Raw genomic sequence first — 19,783 nt, 5'->3', positions numbered from 1 at the left:
TGAAGGTGGTGGTGGTGGTGGTGGTGGTAATGTGGCGGTGCTTCCTCAGGCTCAGCTTGTGCCGTGTGAGTGGTGTGGACGCACCTTCTTCCCAGAGCGTTTGGAGGTTCATCAGCGAGGGTGCAAGCCGCCACCCGGAGCACCCAAGAAGGTCAGTGACAGCAGCAGCAGTAGTAGCAGCAGTAGTAATAGCAGTAGTAGTAGTAGGGTAAGGTGGGGTAAGATGCCCCCGTGGGGTGAAAGGCCCCCCTTGGTTTTGTCTTTTTTTCTTTCTTTTCTCAACCAGTCACATGATCAAGTAGGCAACGCCAACTCTCTGCGCTCACAGGAACTACTGGAGTAAACAATGGACAGTTGCTCTGGCCACAAGGGGACATTTCTTCTTTTTGACCAATTTCTTGTAAATTTTCAGTGATTTTAATGATACCTAATTAACTACAAAGAACTGTAGAGTTAGCCTGATGGATATGGATACTTGCTCTAAGATGTCTAGACCATATTGCATGTGATTATACTCTGCCTACTTACTTGTAGGAAAGATGGTGACATTTTGTGTATGTATGAGTTGCCAGGGTAAGAGGCCCCCTGTGCCTTTGGGGTAAGTTGCCCACAGGGAGGCCTTTTACCCCACATGTGGGCCTTTTACCCCATTATCAACAACAAAGAAAAAATCTCCATCTCCAGCTTCGTCTGATAAGGATGAATGGCCTTGTTTGGTGTGTGGGGAACCATTTGCTAATAGCAGACCTTCAGAAAAATGGGTCCAATGTCGGGGTTGTAGAAATTAGTCACAAGCAGAATGCACAACTGGAGTAGGCCTAGATCTGTATGTAAGTCAAAACTGCGAGTCTGATTAGGCATTACAGTATTGCTATAAATTAAAAAAAATAGCAGTACTATAATGCCTAATTAGACTCGGAGTTTTGACATACATACAGATCTAGGCCTACTCCAGTTGTGCATTCTGCATGTTTGAGTTTTTGAAAGGCATCAATAAGTGAACACTTTTGACTTTGAGACTATAAGGAAGTTGGTGTTTTTAACTTTCAGATATCAATATTCAACAGAAAGGACATATTTTATCAAATTAATTGAATATTTAGTTCCATATATTTTTCATGAAAGTAGATGTTCCTTTTGTTACAAAACTTCAGAAGAAAGGGAAGCTAGTATAATATTACTAGTCTAAAAGAAGGGGATACCTTTTAGAAAATTAATTAATTGTTTAGTTTTACATTCTATTCATTAGGAGACACAAATTTGACTGTGTTCCTATATTTCACATCAAGAGAGATTTATAGGGTATAGTTTTCAAAAAGGGAATACATTTTATATTTTTTATAATGTGAAAAAATATTTTTATTATGTTTCTGTGAGATTTATTATTGTAAACCAGAGTGGGGTAAAAGGCCTACCCAGTGGGCTTCTTACCCCACATGCGGGGTAAGAAGCCCCCTTTATTATTTTTTTTAAATTGTCATTATAATAAAGTCAAAATCATAATGAGTGGATATAATATATACCATAGATAGGCCTTAGCCTAAGCTTTCAACAGAACTTTTTTTCAAAATTCTATTGCAAAAAATGTGGCTACAACAGCCAATCTCCCTTAAGGGGGGCAACTTACCCCACCTTACCCTAGTAGTAGTAGTAGTAGTAGTAGTAGTAGTAAGTTGGCTGGGGTGTCTTCCACGCCTTCACACACTCCACATATTTCCCTCCCCTCGAAGTGACACTGCAATGATTCGTTTGTACAAGATATTTAGCTTTTACTTTCTTTCTTTCTCTCTCACTGATATTAGGAGACTTTAACCTCCCCCATATCGACTGGGCGACCCTGTCAGGTACAGAAGGCGAGTCACATAGAATGATCGAATTTCTAGAAGAAAATTATCTAAGCCAAATGGTTTCTGAGCCAACTCGACAAAATAATATACTCGACCTTGTTATAACAACCCAAGATAACCTAGTCAGTAGTGTCACGGTAGGAGAACACCTCGGTTCTTGCGATCATAAATTAGTGCGCGTCGACATTAAAGCTCAATCATCAGTGACTGAAAATAAAGTAAAGGTGCCCAATTTCAAAAGAGCTAACAAACTAACAGAAATACAACTATCAGATGACGGCAACGTAGAGGAAGCCTGGAAATCACTTACTCACTCAGCAGAACACATTCGTATTAACACTAATAAAAGCCCACCGTGGTTTAATAACGAAATTAAACAATCAGTCAATGAGAGAAAATTGTTTTACAGGTTAAAGAAAGAACAAAGCACGCCCGAAAACATTAGACTTTATAATGATGTCAGGCAAAGCGTAGATACGAAGAAAATATTGCAGCCAACTGTAAAAATAATCCGAAATCTTTCTTCAGTTACATAAACAACAGAAAGACGACGGTGCACTAGTGACTGACAGCCAACACATTGCAAACCTCTTAAACAATTACTTTTCCTCGGTGTTTAATACTAACAGTCTTCCTCTCGCTACCACCAACACCAGTACTATTGTAAATCTCGAGCATGCATTGCCTAATTTTGAAATAACAACCGATGAAGTCCTTAAAGCTCTCCATTCACTTAAAACAAATAAAAGTCCTGGACCTGACAAAGTATATCCAACTCTGCTGAAAGAAACAAAGAGCGAAATACTCTCCTCCCTCACAACCGTATTCAATATGTCCTTGCGACAAGGCATCGTCCCTTCAGATTGGAAAAAGGCTAACGTGACACCGATTTTCAAGAAAGGAGACAAAAAAGTACCAGGTAATTACAGGCCCATTAGTCAAAATTGTGAATTACCTTGAAAGCCACTCATTGATTGGGGACTCACAACATGGCTTCCGAAACAAAAGATCCTGCCTATCAAACCTATTAACCTTTTATAACGACCTCTTCACTGTTTATGACGTAACCAAATCACTGGACGTAGTCTATCTTGATTTCCAGAAAGCGTTTGATAAAGTCCCGCATCATAAATTACTTTACAAATTAAAGCAAATAGGTATTGACGGTCAAGTAAACCAATGGATCGCGAATTGGTTGAGCAACAGACAACAAAGAGTAGTGATCGACGGATTTAACTCAGAGTGGGCGCCTGTCACTAGTGGCGTCCCTCAGGGCTCGGTCCTTGGCCCAGTGCTCTTCATTATTTACATCAACGACGTGGATGTTGGACTCAATAACCGCATTAGTAAATTTGCAGACGACACAAAGATTGGCAACTCGGTTCTCACGGACGAAGGCAGGCAAAGCCTCCAAGAGGATTTGCACAAAATTTCAGCTTGGTCGGATAGATGGGAGATGCCCTTTAACGTAGACAAGTGCCAGGTCCTTCAAGTTGGAACGAGGAACAAGAAGTTCGAATACGAAATGCGCGGCGTTAAACTCAAAAGCGTTCAATGCGTCAAAGACTTGGGGGTCAAAATCGCGTCAAACCTCAAATTCTCACAGCAATGCATCGATGCAGCAAATAAAGCGAACAGAATGTTGGGCTTCATTAAAAGAAACTTTGTATTCAAGAATAAAGATGTAATACTCCCGCTCTACAACAGTTTAGTCAGACCCCACTTGGAATATGCGGTACAGTTTTGGTCTCCCTACCATGCAAAGGATATTGCTAAATTAGAAGGTGTTCAGCGTCGGGCAACGAAAATGATCCCTTCCTTGCGCAACAAATCCTACGAAGAAAGGCTTTCTACCCTTAACATGTTCTCTCTGAGAAACGTCGCCTCCGAGGAAAACTGATCGAATGTTTTAAAATACTTAATGGTTTCACGAATGTAGACAGATCAACATTGTTTATGATCGATGACACTTTGCGCACGAGGAACAATGGCGTAAAACTCAGATGTAGACAAGTAAATTCAGACTGCACCAAATTTTTCTTCACCAACGTTGTAGTGCGAGAATGGAATAAGCTTCCACCGTCAGTGGTCCAGTGTAACACGATTGACTCCTTCAAAAATAAGCTCGACCGTCACTTCCTTCAACTTAATATCAACTAGAGTAGAAATGCAACGTTTTGGAGTCTTCTGATTAATGTAAAATCACTTAGGTTTAAGGACAGACCACCAAGTCTGGACCATGGGGTCTGTGTGGTCTGATTTTCTATGTAAATCTATGTAAATCTCTCTCTCATTTCAAAATATAATTGAGTTTTTTTGCTATTTATTCGGTATACAGTTGTGGGGTCAATTATATATCTTAGTATTAACATGAAATAATTCTTTTAAATTGATCATTAGAGATATGAAATGCACTTGACACATTCTACATTTACCCATTCAAATGTTCGTCCAGTTTTCCTTATTATGTAGCACATATTAATTCTTATCCATGGCTTTGCATCAGATCAGTTCACGGGATGGGCTTTACACATACGTATATGTATATCTGAATGGAATAATACTGATTGTTGTCCTTGTCCTCCATATAACACTTCATTGATATCCTAGTGAAAGCAGAACCGTGCTGCATCCCCCCCTCCCCCAACGTTTGCTGAATCAACACGCGGATGACATGCATGAAAGTCTAGTCACGTTACGTTTGACACATTAATATTCACAGTTTGTGCACCTGCTTCACCGCCAATACCCCCTCGTATCATACAGACTCGTCCTGATCCCGCTGCTTCGTCCTTCAACGCGCCCATGAACGCCGCGAAGCCCACCGTCGTGTGCTACATCTGCGGGCGGGAGTTCGGCACCGTGTCCATCGGCATCCACGAGCCGCAGTGCCTGAAGAAGTGGCGGCTGGAAAACGACAGCCTCCCGCCCAACCTGCAGCGGGAGGAGCCGCGCAAGCCGGAGGTCGTTTACGATGGTCTGTATATACTGTGGTCTATCTCATTTCCTTACCTTGAAGAGTGTTATAGGGTATTGTGACTTATTACCATGTTTCGTGGGGAGGGGGGGCGGTAGGGAGGGGGTGGTTTTATTTGATGTTTACATGCACGTCGTGAAAAAAAAAAATCAATACCTCTAATACCTTTTTTGTCGTTAACTTCGTAAATGTTAATTAAGCAAGAGTTTCATACCAACACCCTTATCCACTTACTCAATCACCTATTCCATACATAGTCCTTCACCGCCCCCTAATCCATAGTCGCTCTCTCTCTCCTGGCGTTCATACAGACGAAGGCAAAGTTGATCGCGAGGCAATGGCTGAGGCGGCGTGGAAGACCCATCTGGAGACGCTGGTCAAGTGCGAGAACTGCGGCCGCACCTTCTTCCCCGACCGACTAGTGGTTCATCAGAAATCGTGTCTGCCGAAGGAGACATGAGATATTTTTGTGTATATGTATTTTTTCCGTCCATTGTTGGTGACTCGCTCGTGATGTGTGTGTGTGTGTGTGTGTGTGTGTGTGTGCTCTCACGTAATTGTTTTCGAAGAGATTGCAAGTGGTTTAATTTTCTGTATGCTACATCGTTTGTGATCACCGAAGGCTTTTAGTTACCATACCCTGTGCTGTGTTTACTCCGTCCGCATCATCGTAGACTGAACTCAATAATATTACTCAGGTCAAAGAGTCAGGGCACGACAGTTTTGCTTCTAGAGCTTTAGTGTTTTGTTCTAATGTATTACCTTAATATTGGTAAAGTAATATGGTTCCTTTTATTCTATTTTTTTTCTTCGGAAAATGGTGTTTAACCACGTTACTAAGTCCTATTTCTATATGTTTTTATTTTTCATTATTTTTTTTTTTATGAAGCCAACTAAAGGTGCAGTCCATGTAGCCTTATGCTGTGCCAGGGAACGTACAGCAAAATGCGGCGCGACGCTCCGCTGCCTAAAGAAGAACGACTCCTCAGGGCGGCAGCCATGACAAGCAGGACACCAGCATTTCATGCTACATGGGGGAGGGAAAAAATATGAAAATTCACCGAAGCTGTCTGACAGGTTGATGATGAATCTATGAATGTGAAAAAAAACGTAGGATACATTAGTTCAGGGGTGTATATCTCCAGTGGTTGCCAGTCCTGCGATGGCAGCCAACCATTGTGAAGACACCGTCTCCTCGCTGAGGAGCCCTGGCGTCAGACCCCTTTGGGTGTCGAGCTTCTTGAAGGAGAATTGCTCCGTTCACCCAAAAAGCAATACGTTCCTCTTTATTGCTTTGCCAATGGACCAACACCTTATTACCCAACGAAACAGTAGAAGAAAGAAACTTTAGAAACAAACTTTAGAATATATTTCTAAAGGAAAAGACATGTTAGGCATAGTAATGAACGGGGTTTTGGATCCTAATTTATTTTTTTAAGTGATATTTAGTTTAACCTTTCTATTTCCAGTAATATCATCTATATGTAACGCTTTCGAAATGACAGCCGGCTCTAGTGAAGCTTGAGAGCACACACGAAAAAGAACCTTGGCTGCCCAACACTGATCTCCCTCCGTCCTGGTGTGTGTGTGTGTGTGTGAGAGAGAGAGAGAGAGAGAGAGAGAGAGAGAGAGAGAGAGAGAGAGAGAGAGAGAGAGAGAGAGAGAGAGAGAGAGAGTTACTGTGTTTATCTTGTCATGTGGTCAGGCAGTAATTTAGTCCCTGATAAACGGAGTGTAGAATGTGTGCACCACAACATAAATGTGTAAATAGGTAACAAAGAACATGTTTTTACAGTGTATGGGGTTTATCTATTATTTTAAAGAAAATTCAATCATTGAATGTTGGTTTACAGTGAATGTACTATATTTAACTTTGATCTCGAAAGGAAGCATCAGTCACTTATACCGTTATCGGTTTTTCAGACGTTTTAGCAACTACAGGTAATTGCCATCACTGAACATCTCGTACAACTGTACGGCCGTAAAATTCATACTTAAAAATACAGTTATTTTGTAAAATAAACTTGGTTTTACTACCGAACCTACTATTAGAGAATGACACAGGTGGTTGATTTTATTACTGATACTAGTGACAATAACCATGTACTGAAAATTGAAATGTGTGTGAGAAGTAGCGTTTCAAAGTTTCGTCGTGCACTTAAACTCACGGCGGCGTGAAGAGAATAAAATCCTACACCGGACCGCCCAAGTTACCTTCAAGGACCATTCTTATCGGTAAGGAAGCGGTACTTTCTGTGCAGGACTTTGAATGAACAACTGTATACCACAGGAAGCTTTTTCGTCTCTCGATACCTCTCGTTTTATCACCAACACTACAACCAATGAAGCCATTCAGCTTTTGCGAGGGAGGCAAAGCATCCGCGATTGCCTCGTCACTTTATAAAATCTAACTTCGTAGAACTGTTAGAAAGGCATCATATATAGTTTAAGCGTTTTGTTTTGGTGTATTTATTTATACCCTGATGAAAACTATATATAATTACAAGAAGTTTATTGTCGAGGAGATGGCTGTCTGGTATTTAACAGTCTGCCTGTGAACTGTTGGTTTCTTCGAGCCAGACAGAACTTTCAGGGTCAACTCATGTAGTGCTCGCTCCAATAGAGAACGTCCTCGGCCTCGGAAAAATCGCAAGTATCATATCTTTCAGGTTTCCAACTTTGCTTACATCAACATCCATTCAACCATAGCAACACAAGTCCGTGCTAATCATCAATACCTTTAAACAAAATTATCTTGGCCACGAACATGACGTCATGATAGCAACTTGTCTGCTGGAGACCGGAAAGGATCAGCTGGTAGCAGATAGTATACAACCTTGAGGACTCCACCTTGCTACCGTCGACAGTAATAACTAGCACAAGGGTAGAAAATATTGATTAGTTTATTTAAATTTGTGTAGTATGTTGTTTTCCGAAATATACCCTAGTGAACACTGAAATATTTGGTTCTGAATAAAGATTTTTCACCTCCCAATTCAACGTCGCCACGGGTGTCTGAGGACACAATACAGAAAAAAATGACGTCTTGGGTTTAAACTCTTCAAGTATTAACCTGCATACGTGATGAGAAAGATCTCCCTCTGAATTTTCCCTCCTATCCAGTGTGTGTGTGTGTGTGTGTGTGTGTAAAGAGACAGCAAGACAGAGAGGGAGACACATAGATATACAAATACATTTATTCCTGGCGCTAGCAAGCCCTGACAGATCCAAGGCTTATCACGCCCGGGCTGTTGTTTATCCCTTCCGGCTGCCAAGGCTGTTTCTGATGCGGCCACAGTTATGCTACATAAGTCTAGTATACTACCTGAGCTACTGCCTACTGTAGATTACTCTAAGAACAGTGAAGCAAGCTGAACAAAATAGTACAACAAACATATTTTCTACATAAACCTTACCCACAGCATTACGAAAAGAGAGAAGCATTTCGGTCAGTGAAAACAAATAGATAAATTAATGAAAAGTAAGCAAAGCAAGCGAGTGAACACGTTTTTTCCGTCGAGCATTAGCAGGAGCTGAGAAACAAGTGAGGCTGCTGCTGACATGCCCCTCCTCGTCACCAGCCTCAGTAAAGGAAGTTCCTGACCCCCGCTCGCCAGGGTCGCAGCGGCAGATGGGTCGCTTGTCTCCCCGTCCCGGATGCCCATTGTGTATTTGACATAATTTATTGCACTACACAAGATATGCATGCCCGCTACTTGGTTAGTGCCCAAACTTTTACTTGGTGATCTGGAAATGGGTTAGAAGCAGCTTGAGTAATTTAAAGAATCATGGTTACAAAATAAGGTGGGATAAAAACACCTGTACGACATCACCACATAAGGTGAATGAAGGAGGAACAGTCAGGTGCCAGACGTGTTGATTTTAGCCTTCACTCACTTATTTGTGGACAAGTAGTAAAGAAGATAGAAGTGTAGAGGAATAAAGAGGTCTTTTGAATTAATAATGCTAAAATATAAAAATTACATGATTTCTTCAGTCTAGCATCAAACGGAAACGTCAGCGAGAACTAGGATGTGGCAGCTCCTCGTTTTTACCTTTAGGGAGGGTCCGTTCAACTTGATTTTGGTTCACCTCACCTTTACATTTAAATCCTACTGTTGTCACAAAATCCTTGTATGAACAGTCTGGGAATACACGTTTGTAATGCTAACAAATTGACATGGCATGAAGAAAATCTAGAAATTATTTTATTTATTTATTTATTTATTTATTTAGTGACACGACCGCGATGATTAACTTCGAGATCCATTTATGTATTAGCTGAGCGCTCATGCAGCTTAAAAAGAGCGGCAGAAGTGAATGGCAAGGGAATATCAGTTCCATGTTTGGTTGGAGCACCTCATAGCAGTGAAAAACGGAGCCTACAGCCAATCCAACGTCTTTACGGGGGAACAATAGTGTTACTCAGTACATGACTCATACGCTATTTCTTTACGTAAAATTAAAGGACATGAGCCACCAGGGACGTGTAGGTGTGTAGCTCTCACCCCATAGGTGCTCAGGTGAGGCTCACCCCGGCGCCTCTTACTTAATGACGTCATATGACAGGTGCACCATCATCTCTGGCATCCCACCCCCAACCTGTGCGATGCATGACCGTTCACGCAGCAACTGATCTTATCAACGCAGAAATAAACTTGTAAAAATCCCATCGAGAGCAATTCATTAAATCCGGCTGTGGTGTGGGGAGGGAGGCGCAGCAGATCTACCTGAGGCCCCGAGTTCCAATACTTTTTGTCTGATGGCGCTGAGCCCTCACCTGTACGGCCACCTCATTTACCACCCATCACCAATTTTGCATGGACGAACCTATGCATGGGCGTGGGCATAACCCTGGCGAATAAAGGGCACTGAACAGATCTGGCCGGAGGAGGTGTTTTAGTCCCGTTTTTCTCAAGAGTGTGTGGCGGCGGCGGGGAGCAGGCAGCGGCGGCGCACTGAGGTCACGGCTCCGGACGCGCCATCTTGAGCCTGATGTGTGTCTCCCCGCACTCTCCGCTCGCCCGCCATTTACCGCAGGAGCATACCCTTACTGACCTCCGGAATGACGTCTGAGTGAAGAGCAAAGACGTGTGCCCCCTCGCGTCCAGGTCTGAGCGGCGCGGAAAAGAGTCGTGTGCCTAGTTAAGCCCCCGCCAGGTCAGGTGTGTCCCCATGAGCTGGCCGAGGTAGGCGTGGATATTCCGTGTGTTCGACGAGGATTCCCACGCCCAGGACCCGACCCAAGGAACCCAAACCATCCCGTATGTATCGAGGTTTAATTTGCGTTACCATGGGCTTGCCTGGGGGTCTGCATGGGGTTTATATTGAAGGGAATAATGCAGTAACCTCGACCGCCACTCCATTCCTTGCCAGCCGAGGGAGCGCCGAGCAGTTAATTATTATTCCGTGGGTGCATTAGTGGCCTTCAGCTGCTTTATTTCGTGTTCTTGGCTTCTGGGTAGCGAGTTTGTGGGGCAAAGAGGAGGGCATGGTGGTGTGAGTGAGGGCACAAGGCCGTGGGGAGGGAGGTGGCGCCAGTGTGTCCGTGGGTGCATAAATGATCTTCAGTAGCTTTATTTCGTGTTCTTGGGTCCTGGGTAGTGAGATTGTGGGGCAGTGAGGAGGGCATGGCAGTGTGAGGGAGGGCACAAGGCCGTAAGGAGGGAGGTGGCGCCAGTGTGTCTGTGTTGTTGTCAGTGATGGTGAATGTGTCTTGAAGGTTCCTAGGCTGTGGTCACCTGCTCCACCGGGGATTCGGAGGCTCAGGTGCCCTTGCAAGCAGCTCCAGGGGGGTCAGTGTTTCGGGGGAATGGTTAGATACCCTGGGAATACTAACCTGGCAAAGGGAATACCATAATTACGAAGTCGGTTCTCTTGGCCATAATCAATCCCTCCTACCCTGCCTAGCCTCCCTATAAGCTGGCTCTGCCCCCTCTCTACTCAAGGAATATTAACCAATTTCCACCATGATGGGGTAGTATTCCCTTTGATCTCCGAATATAGTTGTTTTCTGATATGGGTAGACACTGATCCAATAAGTGCATGCAAACCACAAGTAATAACCATGCAGGGAACCGCCCAGTTCATATAACAGTATTGAAGTTTGCTAATTTGATCCTTTAGTGTGCTGTTTAATGGGTCACAAGTTTGTTTTATGAGTAATTATTTAGGTGGGGTGTTTGATTAGCCTACTCAGCCACTGCATATAGATTGGCAATTTTGGGTGAACTTGTATTTATTGGTGGTTGTTTCAAGATTAGAAATGGCACTTTCATTGTTTTTTTCAACCTGTGGAACTATAGCATTGTTGTCCTACCTTGGGTTTAGTCCTGGATTTCTTCTGCACCCTTTCCCTTTTCTTTAATGCTGGTGAACTTCACTGGATGGAGAGAGTAGATATTGCTATCATTATTATAGTTATTATGGATTAGGTTTTTTGTATTGCAATCTTTCAGTAAGGCGTTCTATTTTTAATTCAAGAAAAGTACCAGTATGGTTCATGGCTGAACAAGAAGCCATGAAAATTATCAAATATCTGGTTTATTTTTATTTTTGTATAGATATACATATATATTCTGCAGCTGAACTTGCCATATGTATCTTGATGGGCTGTTTCATAATTTACATGATACCCAAGGTATATTGAGCAGAAGGGAAAAGAGTAAGGCTGAGAGCATGCCTTATACCTATGCATGACCTCGGCTCTTATCTCCATTGTATTAGCCCAGCCTGTGGTGTGTAACAACCCATTACCCCAGGATACTGAGACAGTGTTACATCCAGGTTGCCAGAGTTTACCTTCCCCAGGTGTCCCAAGGTAGTCATTTATCAACCAGCTTGAAAGGGAGAATGAAAAGCTAGGTGAGCTGCATATTGCCTGGTTTGGCTGGAATTTGAACTGTGGATTCATAGAAGGTCATGCTAACCCCTGCACGGCAGAGGCACAGAAGGTAAAACAGGGTGAAAATACTTACTTTGGTTCATTCTGCTTGCTATTAGAACAGCTGAGGTGATTTAATACCATATATCTTGTCATTATGGAACAGGAGGATGAAAATAAAAGCAAGGTCATTCACAGGGCAATGGTTAACAGAAGAAAATTGACTGATTTTGGGAACTCATTGACAGGATAAATAAATAACTATACCTAAATAGATCATGTCCATGTGCAGGAGTAACGTTTAGGTGATTAACTGAAGAACCATCCACAATATAAAAGTATGACCTTTTGTTTTCTCATCTAATTGTGATGTGTGGAACATGATTAAATTCTAATTTCAAGGATAAATAAATAGAATGCATTGATCCTTGAGAGACTAATTATGCTTCAAACAAATGTTTCATTTATATTGATTTCTTATATGGAGGTTCATGCACATACATTATTAGCATGTATAAAGTGCTGAATGTGCAGCCTTTCTTTGTGTGTGCAGATATTACTTGTTCTTTGGCATAACTTTGAAAGCTCCAAATTAGCCTTTGGAAATTTTATTTCCTCTTCATGCTTCTCCATGGTGTGGTTAGCTCACCTACAGGAGGTGCCTAGTATAGGCCAACCGGCCTCTTGCAGGCTCCCTACGTTCTTATGTTAACTGGGAATCCAAGGTCCTGACCTGGGTAGCTGTTATGCAGCCCACTCAGCTGTTTATCCTCCCTTTCAAGCTGGTTGATAAATGGGTACCTGGGGAAACCTAGGGAAGGTAAACTGTGGTAACATGGATGTCACACTGGTCCAATGGTAATGGGCTATTACCCACCAAAGGCTTGAGGGCCAGTGAGACTGAGATGAGCACTGAAACCACATGTGGCTACGACGTATGCCCCCAACTTTACGGTATATTTCACAGGCTTAAGAGATAAGGGGACGGATGAGTGCCAACCCCTAGAGAATCTGTAGCATACACTCCCAGCTTTACTTTTACCATACCCTGTCATCATACATTTAGCTCTTTTCAGTGTTACCATACCTGATTTGATAATCCTCAAAAGATAGTATAACTATGATGAGTCAATGTCATGGAGTCTGTTGAGAGCAATGTCAGTACAGTGTTTAGACTTCAGAAATCATGGTTTCTCAACATGTTTCTTAAGTCTTTGAGAAAGTAATGACAACTAGATTCATATCAGTAAACAGCTGAATGTAACATAAGCTGTTGGCTTCAAAGTCTAGGGACAGAGTTTGACACAAATCTTTGCTTTTCAAACTATACCCTCCTGCAGATTCTATCCCATGCTTTATGCATGAATCTCCAGTACCCTTTCAGGTTGATCTATTTCTACTGTGGTAGATGGTCCCCGTTCAATCGTCAAACCTATACATAGTACCAGTAGTGTTCGCAGCTCTCTGTTCTATCTCCCATTCTTTCTATTGATCATCATTGATATTTCCACATCTAACTTCTATCCATTTTTATACTGATGACCACTGCATTACTCCATGACTTCATCATTCAACAATATTCAGCCTCAGCAGGAGTTACACAACTCAGGTTGAATGCTACAGAATTTACTCAACTTGCTATTAATACTGGAAGGGGCAGAAGAAACTTGAGTGTCACTTAATGCCTTAAGAACTTATTTTCTCCACTTGACAACCTGACATAACCTTCAGACATCTGTCCCCTATTCTTCAAGGACACATAGCTGTCCCCTTCTATATTAAGCATTTTGGGTTTTTCCTTAACTGAAAATCTCAGCGTGAAACTTCATACCTCGAATATTAGGTACTAAACCAGTTTCCTCAAGGGTAGGCATTTTGTACTGTCTCAACAATGCTTTTCCTCTTCCCAGATGCCAACTTTATATAAAGACATTGTTCATCCCCGTTAGGAGTAAGCCTCATGGGTAGTGGGTTCCACACACACAGCTCTTCTTGACAGTCAGAGGCTTTTTGTCTCATCACCTCCCATCTTGCTGACGTTGACTTTGATAATCTGCCACATTGTTTCCCTATCTTTTTTTCACAATTTTTCACATTAACTGCCATGCTGAACATATGTTTTCTCAATGAAATGCCTCCTTAACTGTAATGAAAAAAAAAATAAATAAATAAATAAATAAATAAGATGGGTTAAGTTGAAACTGGTGAATAGCATGCAAGTCCATGAGCCTCTTAGGCATTATACTTGAAAAATTATTGTCTTGTCAATGAAAAGTATAGGAACACTATTTTGTGATTGAGGTTGCATGGACAGAATAATACATGCTGCTGTCCTTTGTGCCTGGATCTCTTTCATGCTCAGAGAATGTTGCAATATTTAAGTGTCTAGCTTTTAGGAAAATCCTACAGCTTAACTGACTTTGATGTATCTGTGATAATTTGAATGGCAATAAAGACTTGGTATGAGTCTGCTTTACTATCTTTGGAAAGTAACTGATATCACTGCTCCCACCACCACCACCACTGCCTTCTTGCACTGCCTCCACCATCCACTCTTGACAACTAGTTGACTTCTATTACTACTTTTAGTTTTGTTCTAGAAAACAAGTTGGCAGGCATCAAAGTTTCTGTAGTAGAAGATAAAAAAGAAAAGAAAACTGCTGATTGATTATGATTCATCCTCTTGTCTAGGGGAAATTTTGGAAACTGCAACTCTGATAATAGTATTCCTTGGTATTATTTAATTAACCCGGTAGCAGCGGGGATCATGTTTCTTAATGGTCCCTCCAAGCGAGAAAAATGAGAAAAAATCGCCCCTCACACAAACCATTTCATAATATATATCAAAGCATTTGTGATCAGATTATGTATCATCTATTTTGGGGGGGGTTATATCATGGCACAAATTTGGCCCGTCGCTGCTTCACGGTAAAGCCACAAATTTGGCCCGTCGCTGCTACCGGGTTAGTGATGTTTGAAGTTTTGGAAACAGTCATATTCTTCTGATGTGTTGTCACTAAACACTCAGTTTGATGAGGTGCAAGTTTATGCAAACTTTATCTTAGTTGGGAATGATCTTTGTTTTGTTGATCTGAATTTCTGGCAGTCACACCTCAGCTCCCTTATGAGCACACGACAGATTTAATTTGTTTCATATGTCAGAAATACTACCATCAAGCCAAAGTTGAAGCACTAAGGTTGAGGTCAGCATTTGGAATCTGTTATGAAGTCAACTGCTAACACAATTTTTTATATCGTTCCTGCTGACTCCTACCATGTGCATTTGTTTCACCTCCCTATTAGCTTTGTCTTACTTCTCATACATAGTTTAAACCATGTAAAACATAATTTTTGTGTATACTGTTGGGTTGTCTTACTCTTTTGCATGCAATTGGTTTTCATTGACAGTTTATGAAACTGAAAATTCTAATGAATGGTGTCGTAGGACATCAGTAATGAATGGCAGGGACATACAATAGGTTCTGTCAGCTTTAAGTTGTTCTTGCACAAATAAGATATTGATCATAGATAAACAAATACTAGTTAGGTGATATTTATTTATGAAGCAAATTATTTTTATTTATTGTAAAGTTTTTCTAATTTTTGGTGAATGATAATCAAGATAATTTTTTTTTTTGCAGATTATGGATGGTGCTGCATATGGTGTATGAGCTGATGCCATCACTGTTGGTGCACTCAAGTGACATGGCCCCTGGATGGTAGCCCAAGGTGCCAAACCCCCACACTTCCTCAGCCGCTGACCGCGCTGACCCGCCAGACACTAGTGCCTCCCAAAGCACGCACCAAAATTAAGCAATGTCTGCCAGTGTGCGCACCCCCCTTCAAACGGTGCCTGAGGCATTGCCAGCCGATCATGTCACCAAGGCGAAGGTAGGTGGAAGCACCCATCTCTAATGTTTCATCAGTACCAAGTCTATAGATGGCCTTTTGTTGTGATGCTTTGCTGAACCCTTTTAAGGTTAATCTTGGATCAGATTACCTTTCTTGTGACTTGGTTATGCCTATAAGATTCTAGGGTAGAGCTGATTTGCTGACTGACATTGTTGTCTACCTCACTGACTAGTGTTTGTGTAAGGTTAGTATATTTTAGAAGGATATGTAGAACTTTTTTTTAGAGTAGCTATGATATTCTCACAGTTGTGCTTAATCTTGGGTCAGGTAGAGACAGTTTGGGCTTGACTTTTCATGCTACGGCTTCTTTACACCGAGAGATTACTTGTGACTTAGCTTTCTTGGTAACTGAATTTGCAGTGTTATGGTTAAAGCTTACTTGTTAAGTGTTTTGGCCTTTGCTATGGGTTAAGCCTGAGAAATCATAATAGATATGTTTTTATTTTAACGGTTGTCCTAATACCGGTGGGCTTTCATGATAGGGCGTGTTGGTTAGCCCCAGCCTGTTAGTGGTGCAGGCAAGTATTTTAGAGTGGTGCCATTCTTGCTTGACTCATGCTGCCCCTGGAGCTCCACATGATTTTCTTAAGAGAGTTTTGCTAAAATTTTAGTTGATAGATATTCATCAGGACAGCATGTAGATTGTCTTCAGCCACTCGGCAATGACTGAAAACTGTCAGCTGGTAGTGGCAGGTGGGATTTGAAACTGAGTCCTCCAGGACACCCTGCCTGCACGCTGACCACTCAGCCACTGCCTCCCCGATATTCAAACACTTGGCTTTCATTTGATTTCTATATGTCTGAATCTTATTTCATGTACACATTTCTAATGGTGAACATTGCTTGTGAACATTAACACACACACTCACACACACACACACAAAAAAAAGTGAATCTTCTACATTACCTTCCACTTCTTCATCACTGCAGTTTGAAGTTGTGGGACTGGACTTACTGTGTTTTGTGGCTTATAAGGTGCATTTCATTTTCAAAAGCACCCTTTCCTAACACACTGAGGCTCATGTTTGGGGTTGAGTCAGGAATTTGTGTATCTGCTTAGTTCAGTAATCCAGGCTACTTCAGAATGAATATATTTGGTGTTACTTGAATAATTCCAATTTATAAAGAGAATGCTGCAGACTTATGTCCCAGCTGGTCAGTGCAGTGTTTTTTACAATGATGTAGCCCTGGCTGTTTGTGTGTCATGGTTACTGACTGTTATTGTGCTGAGGTGGGAATGGTGTTTGTAGTGGCGTAATTGAATTGTACTATTTACTTCAATAATCAGAGCAACCCAACTAAGAGCTTGAAAAAAATGACTTGACATTTACATGTAAGCAAAAGTTACATGGTTTTTGAAAAGGATTCAGTAAACTCAGATTTGGAAAACATACCAAGACAATTTCAATATTTGTCATAAAAGTTTTGTGTATTTGACTAGATCCTAAATTTCTTTACATACCTTAGTAGTGCAATGGTTAGTGTGACTTGCTATGATTCTGTGAGCCTGGATTTGAATCCCGGCCTGGGCAGTCAGCATGGAACTCACCTAGCTGTTCATCCTCCCGTATGGGCTTGTCGATAAAAGGGTACCTTAGGAAAACCAGGGGAAGGTAAAGTGTGGTAACCCAGATGTTACACTAACCCTGTGTCCCGGGAAAATGAGATCTTCCCTGCCACAGGCTCAAAAGGCCAATGTGACATAAATGAGCACCGCAGCCACATACAGCTATAGCGTATTTCCCCACTTTATTCTTTGGAAATTTATAGCATATAAGTTTTCTCTAATTTTATGTAAACCAACCAAATAATGTAACCTACTCTAGGGTCAGCAACACATAATATAAGAAGAGCCTTTATGTTTCATTGAATTTTTTTCTCATTGCACTGCAGTGTAAAGATTTGGCTGAAAAACTGGACTCTAATACAGAAATAAGAGAATATTCAAAACAGATATATGGGTTTACCCCTTTGATGTTGTAAGATCTTTCCAAAGTTAAATTAGTCTAATGTTCCAGTGTATGATGCCCTCATTTTGAATAGGTAAATAATTATTAATGAAGATTCAGGAGCCACACAAGTTTCCTTAAAGAGCTGCAGGCTGCCAACCATTGATCTTGCCCAACCATAATAATATCAGGGCCCAATTAATTGAGTAGGTAGGACCACCTGCTGCAGAGCTGGACTCATAAAGCCCCAGTCACACATTCACGACAATGACTCCCGGTGCCCTCCCGACACCAGACCATGCGTTGCCAGTTTTGGAATGTCGCGTTGCCATACGTACGTAACGTAACGACCATAGCCGATGTCGAAACGACGTTGTTGAGATGGACATCCGACGGCCGTAGCTTATTCTCAATGGGTGACAGATGTCGGGGAGGGCCCCGATTGTTTTGAAATTTCCAAAACTGTCGGCGTGCGGCCCGATGGTGGGAGGCGTGGTCTGAGTCGGGAGAGCGCCGGGAGTCATTGTTGTGAATGTGTGACTTGGGCTTAAGAAGTGAAATACTAAGTTTAGTAGAGTCAGATGTGGTCTGGGGTGAGTGGTAGTTGCTCCCTCAGTCAAGTCAGGTAAGGCTATAGAAAGGTTCCCTCATTTTTACTTCTCCAACATATTTTCTGCTAAATTTTGGTTGCATCTTAAATGCCAGTGTCTTACGTACCTTTAAGATACTGAAGTTGTGTGGCACTTAGTAGCATGAATAAAAGACAGTCAGCTGTCAGAGTTTATATATTTCAAATATGATGCCCTTTTTATATAGCATCTGATCATGTTGTGAGAAATAGCAACATGAAATATTCTTCTTGTGTTGGGTCTTGGTGCAAACAGTCCTAAATTTTGGTCAGATATCACTGTTTTGTAATTGGCTTCAAGGCATCACCATAGTAAACTTGGGAGCATATCCTATAGCTGTGTGTGGCGATGGTGCTCATTGGTGGCCCTTTGAGCCTGTGATGGGAGAGAACCCTTAACCTGACACAGGGCCAGTGTAAAATCCAGGTTACTACAATTTACTTTCCACAGGTATCCCCAGGTACCCATTTATCTACCATTCTGAAAGGGAGGATGAACAGCTGTGTGGGCTGGATGCTGGTTAGCTTGGCTGGGATTAAAGCCTGCAGATTTGTAGGTAGGGATGCTAACAACTGCACTGTGGAGGTATCACCACGGTGAATGTAAATGCAATGCAGAGAACTGGAGAGTGTAGAGGCAAGTCAGAGAAATGCCAGGATGTGGATCCAAAATTGAGAAATTTGTTCAAGAATGTTGAGGTGGCAGGAGTTGTTATAGGTTAAATGGGGGGCAAATGCGAAGTTGTGCTTTGGTTTGGTGCTCATCTGTTTCTTTGGCCCTTGAGCCTGAAGTGGGTGAAAATCCATTACCCTCGGATACAAGGCAGATATGGCATGCTGGTTATGACAGCTTACCTTTTCTAGGTTTTCCAGTGACTTATTGACTAATCCAAAAAGAAGGATGAGCAATTGAGTGGGCTGTGTGCTTACTGCCTAGGCCAGGTTCAAACCTGGGCCTGTAGGTTCCTGGCTAGATGTGTTAACCACTACACCATGAAGGCATGGGAGATGTCGTACCAAAATGGTTTAAACTAGGAAGGAAGAGGCTCGCAAGTAATTTGTCAAAAAACTTACCTTTGGTGCTGTGCCTAAGGAATATAACATGGTTCTAAAACAACAAGCTAATGTTAAATGAGTTGATTTGGTTTGTATGTGAGGGTTTCATGGGGTATAGGTTACATAGGTTACTGATGTCACACCTTTGAAGGAATTAGTAGGATGAACAATTTTTGATGTTTTTGGATGCTAGGAGGCATTTGACCTATGTAGATAATGCACACACAGGGGTTACTGTGGATGTGGAGACAAATGGTAGATAGGCAGTGAATTTAAATTCATTTAGGAATAAAATGGCTGCCTTTTTTTTCATGAGGATTGTAGATGTTCTAGTGAGACAGAACATGTAGAAGGATAATTCAGTAGGTGGAAATATTTTGGTCTTGTGAAAACCATCAGATGTGAAATAAAGTTAAGAGTGCAGGCAGCAAGGCTCTTTAGAAGCACTCCTGGGCCAGTGCATTGATAGAATATAACTTAAAATTTGTACTCAATAAAAAAGTAAACAATTCAGGAAGTAAGTATCGTCAA

At 41.8% G+C, this 19,783-nt stretch overlaps 2 protein-coding genes across 10 annotated transcripts in view; both read left to right on the top strand.

Annotated features, from left to right (window-relative positions):
• The window catches only part of LOC127009199 (serine/arginine repetitive matrix protein 1-like), a 53,954-nt gene extending 47,113 nt beyond the window's left edge, over nt 1-6,841 (top strand). For all 4 annotated transcript variants that reach the window (XM_050882045.1, XM_050882069.1, XM_050882051.1 and 1 more), the window contains 3 exons: nt 50-151; nt 4,614-4,824; nt 5,136-6,841. In XM_050882045.1, the coding sequence (XP_050738002.1) occupies nt 50-151; nt 4,614-4,824; nt 5,136-5,284 (462 nt within the window). In that variant the 3' untranslated portion in view covers nt 5,285-6,841. The remainder of the gene's footprint in view (nt 1-49; nt 152-4,613; nt 4,825-5,135) is intronic.
• A 2,771-nt stretch (nt 6,842-9,612) lies between these two features.
• The window catches only part of LOC127009108 (MAP/microtubule affinity-regulating kinase 3-like), a 110,709-nt gene continuing 100,538 nt past the window's right edge, over nt 9,613-19,783 (top strand). For 3 of the 6 annotated variants that reach the window (XM_050881965.1, XM_050881978.1, XM_050881943.1), the window contains exons 1-2: nt 9,616-10,088; nt 15,349-15,598. In XM_050881965.1, the coding sequence (XP_050737922.1) occupies nt 15,524-15,598 (75 nt within the window). In that variant the 5' untranslated portion in view covers nt 9,616-10,088; nt 15,349-15,523. Of the gene's footprint in view, nt 10,089-15,348; nt 15,599-19,783 lie in introns of all 6 variants that reach the window. The other 3 variants (XM_050881908.1, XM_050881922.1, XM_050881997.1) reach the window with 3 other exon arrangements.

Source organism: Eriocheir sinensis, chromosome 4 (genome assembly GCF_024679095.1).
Source record: "Eriocheir sinensis breed Jianghai 21 chromosome 4, ASM2467909v1, whole genome shotgun sequence".
In the NCBI taxonomy this organism is placed as follows: Eukaryota; Metazoa; Arthropoda; class Malacostraca; order Decapoda; family Varunidae; genus Eriocheir; species Eriocheir sinensis.
The sequence above is the reverse complement of the archived record's forward strand: the minus strand, read 5'-3'. Positions and strand labels throughout refer to the sequence as shown.